The following is a 17,975-nucleotide window of genomic DNA, read 5'->3' on the forward strand; positions in this document are numbered from 1 at the left end:
AACGCAGAGTGGCAGTACTAAGGCGTTTCATTCCGAAAACGTAGTTCGTGTGTGCGCAGACGACTTTCCCACGAACGCAGTGTGCAAAAGTCATAGTAGTGAAGACGCGACGACACACGACGCCAATAAAAGGTTTTACTCTTCCGAAATGCCATTAAAAAACCTCTTAAAGTATCTAAACAACAACATTTTTTTTGAAAACATATTTACTTTTAAAAGTGCGCCTGTTAATTACGAAATATTAGTTTTTTTAGTGTTCATCACTTGGCCAATAGGAAAGCTAGTCATTTCTTATTTTAGGCAAACTTTGCACTTAAATGCTTTTCTGCTCGTTTGTTGCAATCATTACACAAGATATTGAATGTTAGGACGTTTGTAGCTATCAAACAGCTTTGTTTTTTTATTATTTTTTGGCCAAAAGTTACAGTTCTGCAACAAGTAGCTCACCGCCCCATGATGCTTTGAGCGCCCATGGTGGCTGAGGTGGTCACGTGGGGTCTCTATGCAAGCTCCCATAGACGGCTTGCCAGCTTTCCCTCTAGGTAATAGTATAGTGCCTAGAATATACTGGCTAGTGTGTCGACCGCGGCTTCCCGGGTGGCACCGGGAGCGATGAATGCCGGCGGCCGCCGCGAGGAGCGCTGCAGAGCGGGTGGGTGCGGGCCGCCGCGCTCCTAACGCGCTCGCTCTGCAACTGCTGCAAGGGGCCTGCTCAATTTTTTGCTTTCATTAAGGTGTAACAGAACACAGCTTTCAGCTGTCACGGATGCATCTGACTACAAGTTTCAGGGTTTGTTTTGAGTATTTGACAAGAGGCGAAGTATTAAACGGTTGTATCTTGCGAAAGCTTGTACGAAGTTCGGCGCGCAACCGAGCTTCAAACATCCGTGCTCACAAAGGAAACACGGGATTTGTATTCTAGCGACGATTGCATAATGGTCTCTTTTTTGATACAAAAACAACTTGAAATGCTGCAGTTATATTGACTTGCATTTATGCGTTCTGTGTACTCTACGTTTGCTGACAAGTAAACACATTGTTTTATTCATATCTTGTGTATGTGAACAACGCAGGCAGCAAAGTTGCGCAACACTCGTTTTTATTTACAAGGAACAACAAACGCAGGGAAATGGCAGAATTGCATGGTGACTGGGAGCATTTACTGGCAGCGGCGCTGTTGAAGCAACTTTTGCAGTTTGAGCAACTTTTGATAATTGACGGTCTCTGTGCACCATCATTTTGCGATCCACCGGCGCTTGCTAGCTGCTTCACGACCAAAACGTGTGGAGCACTTTTCAATCACAGGAGCTCCGTTGTCGGCACAAGGTCCTTCCGCGTCCATCGATTCGGCATACAGATGTAAAATTTCAAGAAATTTTGAATGGCGTGAAAAAAACCGTTTTTTTCAAGGTTTTTTTCATGAAATATCGGAAATTTTGCAAAACATGACAAAAAACAGATTTATTTGCAACAGCACAACGATCAATAATAATGCTCCGGTTTTCAGTCGAATATGCAGTTATAGATGTCATATTGTGAAACGAACTTCTTGATCTGTTGCACCGAGAAGATAAATAATGATTTGCACTTCAGTCGAATATGGAGATATAAATATCATATTTGTGGAACGAACTTCTTGTGCTATTGAACCAAGAAAAGGAACATGAAAACTGATCTATAAGTCACTCCATATCGGACTCAGAGTCACTGTCGCTGGATGCGGCACTACGCGCAGCAGCATGGATTGAAGCTGTGTCCACAGCAGGTTCGACTGCACATACACAAGCTTTCGAACGCGTTCCCCTCAAAGCCTGTTGCAAATCCTTTTATGGACGTTTCCGAAACGTGACCAGTTCCGTTCGCAGCTGGCGGATGATGGTGGTATCTGCAGCAGACGGCAAGCCTGACGAGTTAGCGGCTGGTTGGTGCAAAGGCCTTGCCACCAGGCAGATGGGGCCACGTGCTTCGCTGAGTCCCAGACCTCTGTCCTGGACCAAATTCCTGCGGATGTCCTGTACTCTGCTACGTTGGAAATCAAGAAGCTAGGCTTGTATTTGGCTAAAACCGCTTACGTGCACAGCAGCCTATGTTATTTATGCCGTGTGTGTAGCGCTGTAGAATTTGCAGCCATATTGTTCTACTTCAGCCGTGAGTTCAAGTATTAGTGTGTTTTTAAGCCAAGCCTGGATCTTATATGTGACCTGGCCTTCAAACCGCGTACTCGCAGCACGAACGTTTTAAAAGCACTACCTGGCACCGGCGATGACAACTCCTCTGCAATCGTTCAACGATGCACGCTGTATTGGTTTTCAAAGCAAAAACAAAAGCCTCAACTAAAAGCAAGCAATCATAAAACATTGAAATTGCATTGTGAAATTTGGGATGTAACTTCTGGCGGGCTAGTTGGTTTGAATCATTCTGTTTCTGTTTTCTTGCTCGTGTCCTTGTTTTGTTCGCGCAGTTTTAATTATGAACAATTTTGGATGTTTCCACTTCTCGTCTGAAAAAAAACGAAAAAAAAAAACGTTCTTTTTTCCAAAATTGCAGCGTTTTTTCAGGCCTCCACATCTCTAATTCGCCACTCTCAACAGCTAAACACAACTCGGAGGCTTCCGACGGGGCCCGCCTCTGGCGCTTAAATTTGCTGGAGGCTCTTGCTCGCACAAATTTCTATTTTTTCTCTTTGCTGGCGCTTTAGGCACAAGGTGTTTCGGATAATCCGTAAATATTGTAGGTACGGCGTCGGGTTTCAAACGCGGTTTACCGCGGTGGAGCTCACTGGTAACGCCGTTTACGGTGACACTGAACGTGCGCTCGATAAGTGTTCTCAGAATGTTTCTCGCAAACCACAGCAGTTGGCGTCAATCTTCTGTCTTTTCTTTTGATGTTTCTCTCCCATTCTGCAAGCCGTGGATGGTGCAGTAAACATAGAAACGCGCTCTTTGTTCGAGCGGTAACCGCTTTTGCACAGCGGCACAAAGCAAGTCTTTTCCTTGCCCTGCCGCTTTGGCTTCGACATCTTTCTGTGGCGTTTATAGACAGGCAAGGGAAAACAACAATCCAGGGCTCACTCCATGAATTGACAACAGTGTAAACGACACGGTGAACACACACGCACGGATACACGATCGCACACAACGCTCGCACAGAACCCCGATGCAATCCGAACGAAATTGCTAGGAGTACGGAATGGCTCGCATGTGCGAGGACCTACGCAGAACAACAAACGCTGTACCTCGCTGAACAGAAAAGACGTGCACAAGCGGGTTAAATCACGCACGTGTAGACCAACCGCTTGCTGCCTTCCGAAGCAAGAAAGGCGCGCTGACCGCGTCGTCTGCTGCGGCAGCACCCTCCCGATAAGCAGCGCCCTCTGTCGCCGTCGGTGGCATTCATTGCAAACGGCGCCACCCTCTCCGATAGCGCAGCGCTGGCGGTCGTCACACTAGCCAGTATATTCTAGGCACTATAGTAATAGTAAGAAACTCTATGTGGCCAATGGAGCTCAGCTGTCCACGCCGTCACGGGTTTTACACCCATTCGCGGCAATATTTATTTATTTTATCTCTGCATGGGACAAGATCATTCTTAAGGTCAAGCTTCACTCTCGGTCGTCGAAATATGTGACCATTCTGTGTTTAAATCAGCTTTAACTAATCTGATGGTAACATAGTACATAGTGTTTTCGCACTAGAAATTAAATGAAATATTATTATGACGAGCAGTTAAAGGAGCATAGTCACCTAACATTTGGGTACGTGTTTTCTTCTTTGTAATGATGCGGAAAGAATTATTATACATTATTATACTGTTTTGCTTTTTCGGTTTCAACAATTTAACGATGGCTGTGAGGTCGAAGTGTGGTATAGGTCACGTGAGGCATAAAAATTCGTTGTCATTACGGCTCTTGAGGAAGGCTGGTTTCAGCATAGAGAATCAAAACGCTGAAGCCACCCAATTTAGGTGTCTACACTCCTTTAACTGTGAGGTCCACCCGTGAATAAGTGCAAGACATCAGCTAACTTATGTGTTGTGTATTCAGCGTTGCACACTAACGAAATGCGGGACACTGGAAAGTGCATTTTCGGGTAGAAGGTACGTTCAATCCAATTTTTGAAGAAGTCTTTTCCGCATGCAAACATCGGCTACATCCAAGTTTTTCCCTAAAACGAAGGGCATCTTATATGCATTGACAAATGTTATCGTGGATGTTCTCACGCCACAGCACACAACAGGGCGAGTATATGACATTCATATTAATGCGGCATCGAGCAGCGCAATACTGCACACGGTTAGCGTGGCTTTCTGACCATCCTTCGAGCAGCCTGGTTGAATTTTTACTGGCGCCTCTTACAGCCCGTGAAAGTTACGACTACTGCAATTTGTGCGACATTCTCACCACTCACTATGTATTCTCTGTTCAGCAGCAACTCAAGAAGGCCGAAGAGCAACGCAAGCAGACCGAGGAGCAACTCGCGCAGACCGAGGAGCGAGCCACACAGACTAAGGAACAACTCAAGCACTCTGTGCAGCAACGCAAGCAGACTAAGAAGCAACTCAAGCAGACTAAGAAGCAACTGGACCAGACCGGGAAGAAACTCAAGCAGGCCCAGGAGAAACAAATGCAGACTGGGGAGCAACTCAAACAGACTGCGGACACCGAAGAAGCCTCTACGCCAGACGCTGTGTTAGAGGCGCCCAATGTCTCTGGCGAGAGTCTGGACGATCCCTCACCCTCTGCAGACTGCTCCGAGGAACAGGTCGTCGGTGTTGAATGCCCTGAGAACCCAGAGCCGACCCGGCGTGTACGGCGCTCCGTGGCTGCGTGGGTGACCTGTATGCGAGAGGCCTTTCTGGCAAGGTGCGACGCTATTGATAAACTTGTGCAACTACAGCGATAGCGATAACAAGCTTGAAGGGGACGTGGGAATGCTCACGGTCGCGTGGTGCGTGTCGACAAAGTCGTTGTAGTCATTATTACTTTCTGGGTAATGTTAACACTTCGCCCTGGGCACTGTGACTATCTGTTATGGCTCTTCCAACAGTTGAATTCAAGGCAACTGTGTAGGCGCGGAATGCTGGACCCTCAGTTTGGTGCCCATCAGATCTCGCGTACACTTGGTTCTTTTCATTCTCACATCTATAATGTTCATTTCCATTTCACTTGCTTAAAATCAACCGCTTTGATTTTCGCACGCAGATACATCCAATCATTGTCTATGCCCTTTCGCTGAATTTTTAATGTCCCCCCCCCCTCCCCCCGCTGCTTGCTGCAAATAAAAGAACACATTGTGATGGCCAACTGAAGGTGTCGAAGCTGCATGATGGAACACAAATTTTGCTTTTTTAGGAGCGCAAGTAAGAGTACGTCCTGTGATTAAGTTGCAGAGACCCTCGCAGTGATTTCCGAACGACCTTTGCCGCACCTCCTTCACGTGAACGGTGTTCGCAGGCGACGATCATCGCAGCAGCCGCCGATGCACGCACAGCTCATTGGCCCCACCTTTGCCGGTGAAGGGATGACACCGGAACCCACCGGCCAACGGCGGCTCTGGAATCCCAGGGAGTCGCAGACCCGCAGCGAGCTTGAGGACAGGCGCGTGGTCGAGCCTGACCCTCCGTTCTCCTATAAATAGTGAGTTATTCTCTTCTTCAAACGACACCTCTTGAGGAACATCTCCATGTCACCGTCCCGCTAGCCGCCGATAATTCTGTATAGCTGGGCGTGGTTGTTTGTGCTATTCGCCCTGGAGGTGTCCGGGTTGGCAATTTTTCTTTTTGTTGATCGTTTGCTTGCCAATTCTCAGCCGCTTCGTAACGTGTAGACGCCGGGAAGGTGTCCCAGCAGAAAAGTGGAAGATAAAATGCAAAGAGAAAAGAAGGAATAAACACAAGAAAGTGGTTGAGAACGAGATGCGACCCGCGCACAATCCCGCACGCACAAGTCCGCACCTATTGGTAACATGATCGATGTCAATTCTAAATCTTTGTTCACGGCTTGTTTCTCAAAGATACGAGACTGTAAGAGCACTGTAAGATACCGGGATATAAATATATAAGGTTAAGAGTCCATTTCTCCGATGTGTAGCAAAATCTTTTGCTTTTCTCGATGGGGTTGTTGTTTTTTTCTGCTGCTTTAATTGACCTCCCATTGATAAAAACTACGAAAATTTAAAAAATATACGTCCCCTATGCTCCTTTGTTTCGGTGACTGTTGTCTTTCGTCACTTTTATTCAGAACTGCTGGGCATGACTGCACCCGCTGATCAATAAGGCCAAGATGAGCCAAAGCAGGTTATTGACGGGGTTGTTGATGCTAATACAGTAGCACAGACACGCCACAAGGATCAATAGCTACCACAGGCAAAGCTGCAAGAAAATACAAGTTTGCCACGTTAGTTGTTTAATAATAACGGCAGTTAGTGTATGTTCTCGCCTGACCCGGTATTTCTCTCGCTCTTTCATTTTCCGTTTCAGTGTCCGGGACACGCTGTTCAAGTATGGTACGTATTACATCGACTTTCTGCTCTACTATGCGTCCCTCGTATTTCGTAAGTGTCAGACAGAACGTACTCCGACACTGCTGGCAGAAGCGAGCTGCGTTACTGCGGCTACTGGACGAACACGGCCGTATGTGGCCATTTCAGAAAGAAACCTTGGACCGCCCCGATCCTCGCCCTTTAACAGAGATAAGGTTCTGGGGTCGCGACAATCGATTGTCTTAAAGGCCTAAAAGGCTTTGTTCAGTTTCCTGAGACCGACTGGCTTGAGGGACCAGTCGTGACAGTGCCCCCTCCACCCCTCTCATTTTCCGCTTTTCAGTCCCCTCATCCCTCTTCCCCTGTGCAGGGTAGCCAACCAGAACACTCTTCTGGTTACCATCCCTGCCTTCCCTCTTCCTTTCTATCTCTGAACTTATCTTAAAAAAAAAATGATGCCCAGGCTTAGCTTGGTTAAGCCAAGAATGCGTTGCATATTGCGCGGTCTTTTTTCGCGAGGCGGCCCTCCATTTTCTCAGCAGCTTTTCCTCCGTGACGTATGGATGGATGGATGGAGGGATAGGAGCGCCCCCTTTGAAACGGTGCGGTGGCACCCGCCACCATGCTCAGGCGTCTTTTTTTTGTTTTCTTTCTTTTTTCTTTCTTTGTTATTTTTTCACGTGGTTTGGTGGCTTTCCGGCCGCGCCCAAGGGCTGAACTGAGTGATTGCAATATGCTACGCATAGAAGGAACAGGGCGAGTTTTTACTGGGACCAAAGGAAAGACAGAAGAAGCGTCGTGAGCAGCACTCTCAAAGCATAGACTTTCTCAATATCACCTAGAGGCAAAAAGTTGGCGCCACCGTCTATGCGAGTTTCATCCATAGCTGGAATGCCGGGAAGGCGAGGTTTCTTATTTGGCTTGATTTGAATTAGGCCGAAAACGTAGACTGTGCCTCGATATCTGCAGGTACACCTCTCCTCTGCATGCACGCAGATTACATTATAATATTCGTGCGCTTTTCACTTCTTCAATAAATTTAACAAAAGTGTTGGGCTGGTATCGTCAGTGTCGCAGTATTTCTTCGAGGTTTGCCGGGAGAAGGCGTATTATTAAGGCAGAATTCACTTTCATGCCCAGCAATTCCTAAGCCTAATATGAAAACTTCGTCTTCCCGGCATTCCCCGCACCCCTCCATGGAAGTTCACGTGTTTGAGCTTCGTTCATTGGAATAATGCGGGAAGCCGTTTAACGCAGGAGATGCGTGAACAACAGGACAAATAAAAAGTAAATAAAAAAGCATAGAAGTGGGGAACAGCTTTTGGCATATTTAGCTTTAAGGGTACGTCAGTCGCTGGCTGCCGCTGCCGTTAGTATGCCGTCAGGTCCTCCACGGAGGACGCTAAAGGCTTCTTCCGTGCTTTGAATGCCGAAGCATTGTTTCATCGCCATTAAGACATTCCTTCCTTTCTAATGACTCACCTGCTCAGGAAGAATGAGCGCCGCAGGTTTCTCGCATGTGAGTTGCGTGCTCGCCTCGCAGTCTGAAAGTGCTTGGTTCCATTCCCCGACGCTTTGAAAGAAAGTTTATTTTTCTCATTTCTCTCTACTAAAAGTCGCTGTGTTATGGTCTGCTGCTGACGTCGTGCGATACAATGGTGACGTCATTGACGTTTTCCTGCTGGACGCCTCCGGGCTTCGCTGCCGATGAGCGCGACATAATGCATATATATATATGTATATATATATATATATATATATATATATATATATATATATATATATGTGTATGTGTGTGTATGTGTGTGTGTGTGTGCATTACTTCGCTCATCGGCAGCGAAGCCCGGCGGCGTCCAGTAGGAAAACCTTTATATCTATATATATATATATATATATATATATATATATATATATATATATATATATATATATATATATATATATATATATATATATATATATATATATATATATATATATATAAAGGTTTTCCTACTAGGCTGCGAAAGCATGGAGTACTTGACTGCTTACAAGAGTATATAGCAATACACGCTTCGTTAAAGGAAACATTTATTCTACTCGACGTTTCGATCGGAAGACCGATCTTCTTAAGGCAGAATACACTTTCATGCCCAGCAATGCCTAAGCCTAATATGAAAACTTCGTCTTCCCGGCATTCCCCGCACCCCTCCATGGAAGTTCACGTGTTTGAGCTTCGTTCATTGGAATCGGTCTTCCGATCGAAACGTCGAGTAGAATAAATGTTTCCTTTAACGAAGCGTATACTTCGCTATATATATATATATATGGGAATGAGGGGCTCGTTACAAGTATGAGAGAATCCAACAGCCACAGAAGCCAACAGAAAGAGGGGATTTCAATTTATTTATTTTGCGGTGTTGATCCATTTAGAATATTACTGAATATGTTATCGCTTAAAGCTAATTGAGCAGAAAAGCAGAAGAAAAAACCACCACATGCCGCCGGTGGGAACCGAACCCACGACCTCCGAATTACGCGTCCAGTGCTCTACCAACTGAGCCACGGCGGCGGCTGTCAAATCGTCTGCTTTCGGGGTATTTATGTTTACAAGTGGCTTAACCTTCATGGTGTTCATTAGCGCCACCCAGGTTCATAAGCGGCGGACGCAGTGCGTACTGAGTTACCGCTGGTTTGACGTGGAACGTCATCGAACGACGAGGGTGGAAGCTGTGTGAGAACCATCTTATGCTTCCTATGGCGGCAAGGCTGCCAGAACCGAGGCCCTCGCTAAGCAATAAGCTTAGCGATTAAGCTTAGCCTTCTCTTGTTTGCCTAATTATATATATATATATATATATATATATATATATATATATATATATATATATATATATATATATATATATATATATATATATAAACAAAGCAGCAAATCACGCAGAGGCAGACCGTGACCCCCGGCAAGCCAGACAGCTTCCTCGCAATAGTGAAGTGATCGCTCTTTCCTCTCTCCCCTTTCTATCTTTCCCTCCGTGCCCCTTACTACGCGTAGGGTAGTATATTGGGCATTGCCTCCTGCCTCTCCATTCCTTGTTGTCCTGCCTCTCCATTCGTCTTTCTCTCTCTTTTTTTCTTATTTCTTCGTGTACTGAAATTTTGGAGTAGTTTGCAAGTTTGCAAGCTTAACATCTTAACCACACATCAGTGACACAAGCAGCAACACCGTGCTTAAGGCTTTCGCCTCACCGCACTTTAGGACAACAAAGTGCCCCCCTGAATTTTTTAACCATGGCATCTTCTGAACTGTGCGCCCTCCGCCTCTGTGTGCGTCCACAGAACGCTTCGACGATTGGCTCAAGGACGTGCACCACGAGTACCTCAAGCTGGTCAGCTGGAAGAGCCCCTTGCGCACTGCCCTGCTGCTCACGGTGAGTGGACTGTCCCTGTGTGCTACGCACGCCTCCTTGTCGAATCTAAGTCCGCATTTAGAATCTCTGTAGCAACACCTTGCTTGCATTATAAACCTTTTCAAAAGGAGGTCGATGGGCGCCCCCATATTGGGCACTGGGCTGTGCTCGTTCTCTACACAGCCCAGAAAATGCTGGCGACTGAGCGAAAGCAACGACGCCGAAACTCACTGTTTTCCTGCGCAGTGAAATATAGCGTTAAACAGTTTATCGAGGCGAAAGTCTAGAGGCCCGTGTACTGTGCGATGTGAGTGCACGTTAAAGAACCGCAGGTGGTCGAAATTTCCGGAGCCCTTCACTACGGCGTCCCTCATAGCCTGAGTCGCTTTGGGACGTTAAACCCAATAAATCAAATCTCTTAGAGCACAGTATATTGGTCATACTTGCTGTTTAACACATTTGTAGGACAGCTGCTAAATTCCACATTTAAAGAGTCATGTCAATGAAGAAGCTTCCATAGTGGCATCTGTTATACCAGACAGTGCGACACAACCGCGCAGGGGGAAACGTCCGCAGTGTGCTTCAGTTGCACTATTTGCCGGAGTGAGAGTCGCGAACGCTCCTCCCCTGTAGCTTCCTCTTCACTGGCAGCTAACTCACAGAGATACTTGAATGTTTCCTCATCTCTCCGCCTTCCCCAGGTGTTGTTGTTCGCGACCTGGGCGGGATGCCTTCTGCAGCTGCTGCTCGCCCCGGCTGTCGCCTACCTCATTGCACAGCTCTTCGGTTGGGGGTAAGTGACGCAGTGAACAGTTACGAAAACACTGTCCCGAGGAGTCGCATCCTACAACGCTCACCACTTGAGCGCTTTCGTTTAGGCCTCTGGTGTCGTACCTATGACGTCTTGGCCATGGTCCCGATGCGCAGATATCCTTTCGCTTCTCTCGATTGATAGTGAGCAGAGCTCTTATTTATGCGTTTTTCTTCCAAGGCACTGCGAATGTGGTCTTGGACTCTTAAGCACTTCGTCTACCTGTACAAAGGGGACAGGACAACCCGTAGGTGTGTGAACAATAGCTGAGCGTTTTTACATCCTTGCAGTCAAGATCTGAGTTGTCAGCCGATAAACTCTCCTAGGCGTTGATTTAGTCTTCATAGACGGATCCTTGTAACACTGCTCGCGTGTGAGGTGCATTTCCACAAAGGCCACAGTCCTTCCGTTTCTCTACTGCGCTCTGGAAAGACTAATATTTTAGGAAGCGTTCAATTTGGAATGATCATGTTGATGATTGCTCCTGGTTGTAGTAGTGGAGGTAGCGCAGAAATTAGGAATACGGTACATTAGCAATTTTTCGAAAATAAATGCAGATGGTTCTTTTTGAAACCTACCAAAGTGGTTACACAAGTATGACGCTGCTGTGTATTGTTTTTCTACACGTTAAAATTCAACTATTAGATTCTCGAAAGATTATCAACGTCGAGGCATAAACGGAAATGAGCACTGAAAACATTCTTTCTAAATCTCTCTCGTTGTGCTTTGCCTACGAGGTCTGTCTCTTTCATAGAAAATGACTTCACTTTTGTGAGCTTCTGTACGTGGTTTGTGGAGCTGTTTTTCATTGTTACTTTGTCTCTACTTCTAGCAGCCCCGTCGTTTCCGACCAGACTAAGGTGAGTGTTCGCGTTTCTCCTCCGACATTTCTCGCCCTTGCGCACAAGCGCATATTGCGAGATTTCGCGCTCTGCCTCTGTGCTCGGAGGCGAAAGACAACTCAGTGGTGCTGTGGTAGTTGTCATTGGAGCACGTTAATTTGTTGAGCGTTTTATCAGAGAAACGTGTTTGAGCGGATCGTGCTGCACTAAGGAGTCGCAGGTCAAAATTAATCATAATTTTATGATTTCTTCTTCGCCAGAGTAAACACTATTTTCCTATTTCATAGACTTCAGACACAAAAACAAACTCAACCCAGAGAAAAAGAGCTAATCTAGCGAACAATTTCCTCCTAGATACTTTCGGTTCTTATAAAGCTCTGCATTGGTAGTGACAACATAAATGTGCGCTTGTCACAGTTCTAAAGTTGGCATGAACATAGCAGACCTAACATACTTCAATTTGTAAAACAACAATACAATCAACACTCTTCACTGCATGAAAAAATGGATGCAGCTTCCTTTCGTGTGCTCTTGCGCACTTGTGTTTATACATCGAATAATAAGATATACATAGCTTAAGAACTCAGTGGCTTTTCCCAGCGCAAGGATCTCCTCCAGCCAATGCGCCTGCCGATTCTGATGTCCATGCTAGCGTGACAACGCCAGGGAGCGGCGTCACAATGGAGAGAAGTCTGTCCCCGATCACAGAGGGAAGGGATTATCCCCTTTCATCTACCACTCCTGCATTGTCACACCATCAGGTGCACGAGAATCAGCCGACGCCAGTGGCTGGAAGGGGGGGGGTTCTTTGACGGGAAAAAGCTGCAGAGATCTTAAGTTGCATCCGACTACAGAGCAAAAATATGCATGGACAGCAGAGAACCGACAGGATCCTGCCCTTGCGTCTCTTTTCCCTGTCGTCGTGCGTTCTTTTCTAATCATGTGGTCCTGTCACTCTGCGGTTAACATTTAGTGCGTTGACTTCGCTTACCTGTGCGGTGTGAAAACAGCTGATGCCTTATTTCATTACTAGCAATCATTTGCTCGGCTCCATATTGAATTATGCCCACATGCAATAACTTCTAACACTGTGCTGTTCATTAGAGGTTCCATCATTTCACTGTGTGCCGCCACGGAGAATTTTGTATCCTAGCCCACATGCATACAGCACCAGCTTTGCGCAAAGTAATTCACAGCTCCTAAGAGCCCACATGACAAAATCAAGCTGTCCAAACAATGCAATCATAGCCTTGGCTCTCCTCTTTCAACCTCCGTCCAGTCACGCAAGACTACCTTTCCCGGGCGCTTCTTCAAGCCGGCGAATGACCTCATCAAGGTCTTGGACCTCGACATGCGAGTCTCGGTGAGGAGTTTGTCTTTTTTCTCATTTGTCACAGCTCTTTCAGTGTGTATGAGTGAGTGGGCGTGAGATAAAAAAAGGGGAAAGGAAACCTCTTCATAAAGTCTGACCTGACGATCCAGCGTAACCTGGCGTCCCATGCAAGAGAGAAAGCCATGACAATTGGAGTCTTGAAATAACGTCAGCACCAGCAGCAAATGACCTCGTCTTTATTTTGAATTTTCAATAAATGTTTCTACTACTACTACTATTTATAAAGTAAGAATGGGCAGGGTGTTACTACAATAGGATGCAAACCAGGAACGATGGACCAAACATGTTTCAAGGAAGGCTCCTGAGCCAGTCTCGGTCCTAACATCGAAGATGGCTGGAAGGTGTCTCCATGAGCACTCGCATTGTCTGTTATTGCCTTATGTGCAGGTCACGGCAAATCACCTGTCTTTCTTTGTTGCCTCATCTCATTACGGCTTTACAGCAAAAGAAATAAGCAGTGTATTTACTATGTTTTGCGTCAATCTCTAACATTTCCTTCTCATTCACACTAATATTTTTGTTCATGTTCCACATTGCAGAAAACATTCGAGGAAATCTCGACTGTTTTTGACAAGGCCGAAAGGTAAGCTAACAACTTTTATTTATTTATTTATTTAGTATTTATTTCACTCAAGGTGTCATTGTAATAAATTCGTCGGATCATTTTCGTACTACGACGAAAGCAATCTGTTCTTTAGACCGCATGCAGTATACAATTTAATGCAATTCACATGTCTTTGTGCCGTGCGCACATGCGTTCATTTCCTTTTATACTTCCCTGAATTTCTCTCTTGCTTCAGCGGCTGCATGGCAGGGGATTAACAAGGAATCGATTCCCCCCCCCCCCCGCACCATAAAGAGAATAGTTCAATTGCTGACACCATAGGCATATTCTTACTCGTTTGCAAGGTTGATTGTTTCAGTAGCTACGCCTTTCTTCGTCAGTTGCGTAAGGCAAAAAATAGATTATTACACACCATGTCACGTAAGTTAGTCGATGCCGCATAATATCACCCGAAATGTCTGACCGCCTTCAACACCGCCTTGGCTGCGCACAATAGCCACTTGGTTTCGACGATCCAACTGCAAGGTTTCTTCACCCCCGCCTCCGTATTCAGTGCCGCGCGCACTAAACAGCTACAGTCGAATACAATTCAATAACGAAGCGACTTTTCCCCGTCAGAGGACCCCCCTTCCAATCAATGGCGTGTGCCGATTCTCATGAGCCTGCTAGCGTGACAATGCAGGGAGCGGCGTGACAATGCAGGCGGGGGACTATCCCCGGCTATGGAGAGAGGGGACTGGGTCTACCCTCTTTCATCTGCCGCTCTATGCATTGTCGCGCAACAGGCTAAGGAGAATCATCCAGTGCCATTAGCTGGAAGGGTATTGTTTGAAGGGAAAAACCCGCTGCGTTCTTGAGCTGTGTCCGACTACAGCGTGACGATCTCTAATCATGAAGGGAGAGGACTATCGCTTCTCATCTGCTACTTCCTTCATTTTTGCGCTAGCAGGCTCATGAGAATCGCCAATGCCATTGGCTGGAAGGTGCCCTTTGGTAGAGAAATTCCACTTCGTTCTGTAGTTGCACCTCACTGTAGCGTACAGTAGCAACCATGTCAGACACGAGCAAACATCGTAGGTTTCTCAGCTAGGCATCGGAGTCTGAAGAAGCGGCTCGTGGCACCCCCTCTCCCTTGCCTCTGCGTACAATTGCGTCCTAAAAGAATTCATTTCGTGGTCGCCGTTTCCTACCGCTCTTTTTTTCGGTGTTCAGCGCACTTTCTTACCTCCCTGTGTGCTTTGCGCAGCCTTTTCTCTTGGAAGAACGCCAGCACCACGTTCTTCTTCATGCTGGCGCTCATGGAACTGACGGTGTTCGCCTTCTGGCAGGGACAGGAGGCCGCTGTGCAGGTCGCAGGTAAGGACCTTGGCGTGCAGGGTCGTTCTTTTTTGTACCTTGCCTCATTTGTTTCATAGTGACCAGTATTAAAGCCACGTTTCCTGTTTCCGCGTACAATGACGTGATGCATGACATGCGTGACTGCGGGCAGCTGCGCTGTGTAGTACGAACACAGGGGTGTCACGAGTGACCGCATAGTGACGCGAGGCAAACACACAGCTACCACACAGGAAATTACCATTGTATACAGCTTTGAAATGTGACGCCACTGAATCTCTCGATACGCAGTGGTAAGTGCATTGCGAGTTTATTTATCCATTACACTAGCAGATCTTATCGACAGTCTTCTCCGATGCGTATTATTCAGACAACATGGACTACAGATATTTGTTAGCTTATTTACGAGAGCAGCCAGACGTGGTCTGGACAGTTGCGACTCTTGCCCATCGAAAAAACGTTTTTATAGTAGTATACCGCAAAACAAGAAAAGAAAATGAAGGCTTTTTACAGCAGATTTATGCGTCATACTTTATTAACTACAGTCGCAATAGTCTAGACTTCTGATGCCGATTGTTCCCCAGGGGCTCTGAATGTCAGTTAGCGAAAGCAAGAAGTGCAGTTACCTTACATATTATGCCACACTGAGTAAGCATTTCGGCAATACTTTCAAACGCAGCAGGAGGTCGCGCTCGCATTTAGGGCCGACGGCCCTTAAAGGGCAACTGACCACCCCAGCTCAGCAGACACTCTCTACCTCTCTTTGAGCGAGCCTCCTCTCCTTCCATTCCCTCCTCGAAATTCTTCTCTCCCGCTCCTCGTCGAGTAGGCTCGGCAAGGCAAAATCACCCCTTCCTTCTCCGGTGTAAGCCGGAGGCGTGGTGTCTGTGGAGTGCGTCACAGGGTGACGTCATGGCCCCGCCTTCAATAGAATTCTTTTCTTGGTTTTTGCATTTTCTTCGCACACTGAGCGATCGAGAGGCGCGATCGGCTCGACCACCTAGACTTGTTAGCGAGCGCATCCTTTCATACATCTGTTTGTCATTCCCAGTTAACGAGCCACCTTTTCATTTTCTTTTAGGCCTCCCCACCGTTTCACGAGCGGAGGGGCGGAAGTCGGTTGTGTTCGAAACACACGGCGAAGCGCGGACCCGGCAACCGCCCGTTTGCTTTTCTCCATGCGTGTTTGTGTTCTGTGTGTTTGTGTCTTTTCTCCGCTCCAAAGCATATGTCATTCATTGGAGTCAAGGCGTACGCAAGATGCACGAAAGATAAGCGGTTTGTGTGCGGAGCGGTGAAGTGGGCGAGCGAGGGAAAGGCTCTGCTGCACTACTAATTAAAACCTTGTTTTGGGGGGCTCGCATAGAAGAAAAGAAACTGAGAAGGGAGCGTGCACGCAGAGCGTCTCGTGACGTGATCACGGCGGGGGGGAGGGGGGGGGGGCGAACCAACTCCCTCAGTTTTACCATTTTTTTCTACTTTTTATGGCTAGGGTTCAAGGCTGTCGCCGCACGCTCCCTCCGCAGTTTTTTTTTTTTTTTGTTCCTTCATGCGGGTTTGTAGGCATGAGCCAGAACAGAAGGCGCTGCGGAAAGCCTTGTGCAGACGACGCGACGCCAAGGCTACGCCCAACCTTCTCCCGTCAGTCAGAACGATGCACCAATGGAGTGCCTTTAGCGAAAGTATCCCCCCTTGACGTCAGCGGGGTGCAGAGTAGTGGGCCGGGCCCGTTTTTGAAGGAAGGAAAGAACGAACGGGCTTTGATTTGAATTTTCGCAGCTTTTCGGGGCGCGCATGGCTCTAGTATTTTGCAGAGGTTATCTTCGATGCCTCATCTATGCAGTGGGCTTGTTTTTCAAAAATGTCCGGACCCTGGTCAGTGGCCCTTTAAGGTTTGCTTTGTTTTAACCCTCTGTGCGCGCCCTGCGTTTTCAGTGACGGGAATCCTGCTGAAGTTGTTCGTTGTGGACCAGGCGTTCAGGCGCTTCCCCCACCTGGCGGCCAGGTACGACCTGATCGGCCGCGCCTGGAACAAGCTGCCTGTGCGTGACGCGGAAGTCACCGGGCGACGCGGGAACCGCGGATAGACGCCGGCAGGCGCGCCTCGCTCTGCGTCGGGCTCCTTTCTTTCGATGGCAGGCACAGTCCGCAGCTTCCAACCCTAAGAGGCCAGGCATCACTCACTACTGCTAGCCGAGCCCAAACCGATCCCTTAAGGGTGGGAATCTCTTTCGAGATAGCCGGCTGATCTGCATTGCCACGACTGGGAGCCTATGGATGCAGGCTATGGCTGCCGGGAGAGCGACACCTACGCCATATATCTTTGGCGTAGAAAGCGCACTCTGGCGTTTCGCACCTGAGCTACCCCGCCATTGCAAGAGGTTGTCGCCTAGAGCTGTGCGCCATGAGCACATTTCCGGCTTTGTTTTCTTCTTGTATAACTCGTTTGAGCGCACTGTGCAATAAAGTCCGTCCTGGAGTCTCACAATCTTACTGTGTCGCACTTTATATATATCGCCCCGGTGCCATCGAAACAACCGCAAAAGTTACTACGTATGGTGAATGCTGTAGCAGGTAACTACCTCTGCGGATGTAACTTGAAGCTCTAGCAACATTGGAAAGTGAAATGTTGATCAAGAAAGTTGAGTTAAAACTGTCAGTTTACTTATTTCTTGCCCTATAACCCTGATATCATGCATCATTTAAGATGCATGCAAGCATCTTGAATCCTCGAAAATGGGATTACGCCATCACGGCCTTGCAGAGGCTCCGGCTGCCACCGGCGAATGGACACGGGAGCTGTGACGTTTCATCTGCGCTCTGCACCAGCGCTCTCGTGACTAGCAGACGGCACATGTTTTGCTGCCTTCCAGTCGTGGTCATCCTAGCAATGAAGTTGAAGAGCCAGAAAAAATCCTGCATGGTGGTGGTGGTGAAAATCCTTTATCGTCTATTTTTACAGAGCTTTTATTGGGCTAGTGCCCTATTGGCCCTTTCCCCTCACAATACTAGGTGGAGCCCCATTGGCATGCAACGCCGCCCGCGACCGTTGAACCTAGGCCTTTAGGGTCGTTAGGTCGTGACAGCCGAGCAGAGCCGCCTCCCAGTCCTCTCTGGTGGGGTTGGGGGGGAGGGGGGGATAGATGAGTTTGTTTGACTCG

The 17,975-nt window shown here is 47.4% G+C and overlaps 1 protein-coding gene and 1 non-coding gene across 2 annotated transcripts; one reads left to right on the forward strand and one right to left on the reverse strand.

Moving 5' to 3' along the window:
• The first annotated feature begins 612 nt into the window (after positions 1 to 612).
• LOC149363542 (uncharacterized) lies at positions 613 to 17,302 on the forward strand. The gene is made up of 11 exons (XM_089568568.1): positions 613 to 652; positions 4,357 to 4,861; positions 5,453 to 5,635; positions 6,478 to 6,503; positions 9,798 to 9,889; positions 10,570 to 10,661; positions 11,512 to 11,539; positions 12,801 to 12,884; positions 13,454 to 13,497; positions 14,726 to 14,835; positions 16,750 to 17,302. Exons 1-11 carry the CDS (start codon positions 613 to 615, stop codon positions 16,899 to 16,901), a joined length of 1,356 nt encoding a protein of 451 aa, XP_089424694.1. The 3' UTR covers positions 16,902 to 17,302.
• Positions 8,958 to 9,030, reverse strand: TRNAT-CGU (transfer RNA threonine (anticodon CGU)). Its single transcript has one exon. It is a non-coding gene; the product is annotated as a tRNA-Thr (tRNA).
• Positions 17,303 to 17,975: the final 673 nt, after the last annotated feature.

This window comes from Amblyomma mixtum, chromosome 2 (assembly GCF_055824585.1).
Source record: "Amblyomma mixtum isolate Tamu chromosome 2, ASM5582458v1, whole genome shotgun sequence".
NCBI classification, from domain to species: Eukaryota; Metazoa; Arthropoda; class Arachnida; order Ixodida; family Ixodidae; genus Amblyomma; species Amblyomma mixtum.

Coding starts and splice junctions, on each gene's coding strand:
- LOC149363542 (XM_089568568.1), top strand. CDS start 613: ATGAATGCCGGCGGCCGCCGCGAGGAGCGCTGCAGAGCGG. Junction 5,636..6,477: donor CCTCCGTTCTCCTATAAATA/GTGAGTTATTCT, acceptor TTTCCGTTTCAG/TGTCCGGGACACGCTGTTCA. Junction 14,836..16,749: donor GGCCGCTGTGCAGGTCGCAG/GTAAGGACCTTG, acceptor CTGCGTTTTCAG/TGACGGGAATCCTGCTGAAG.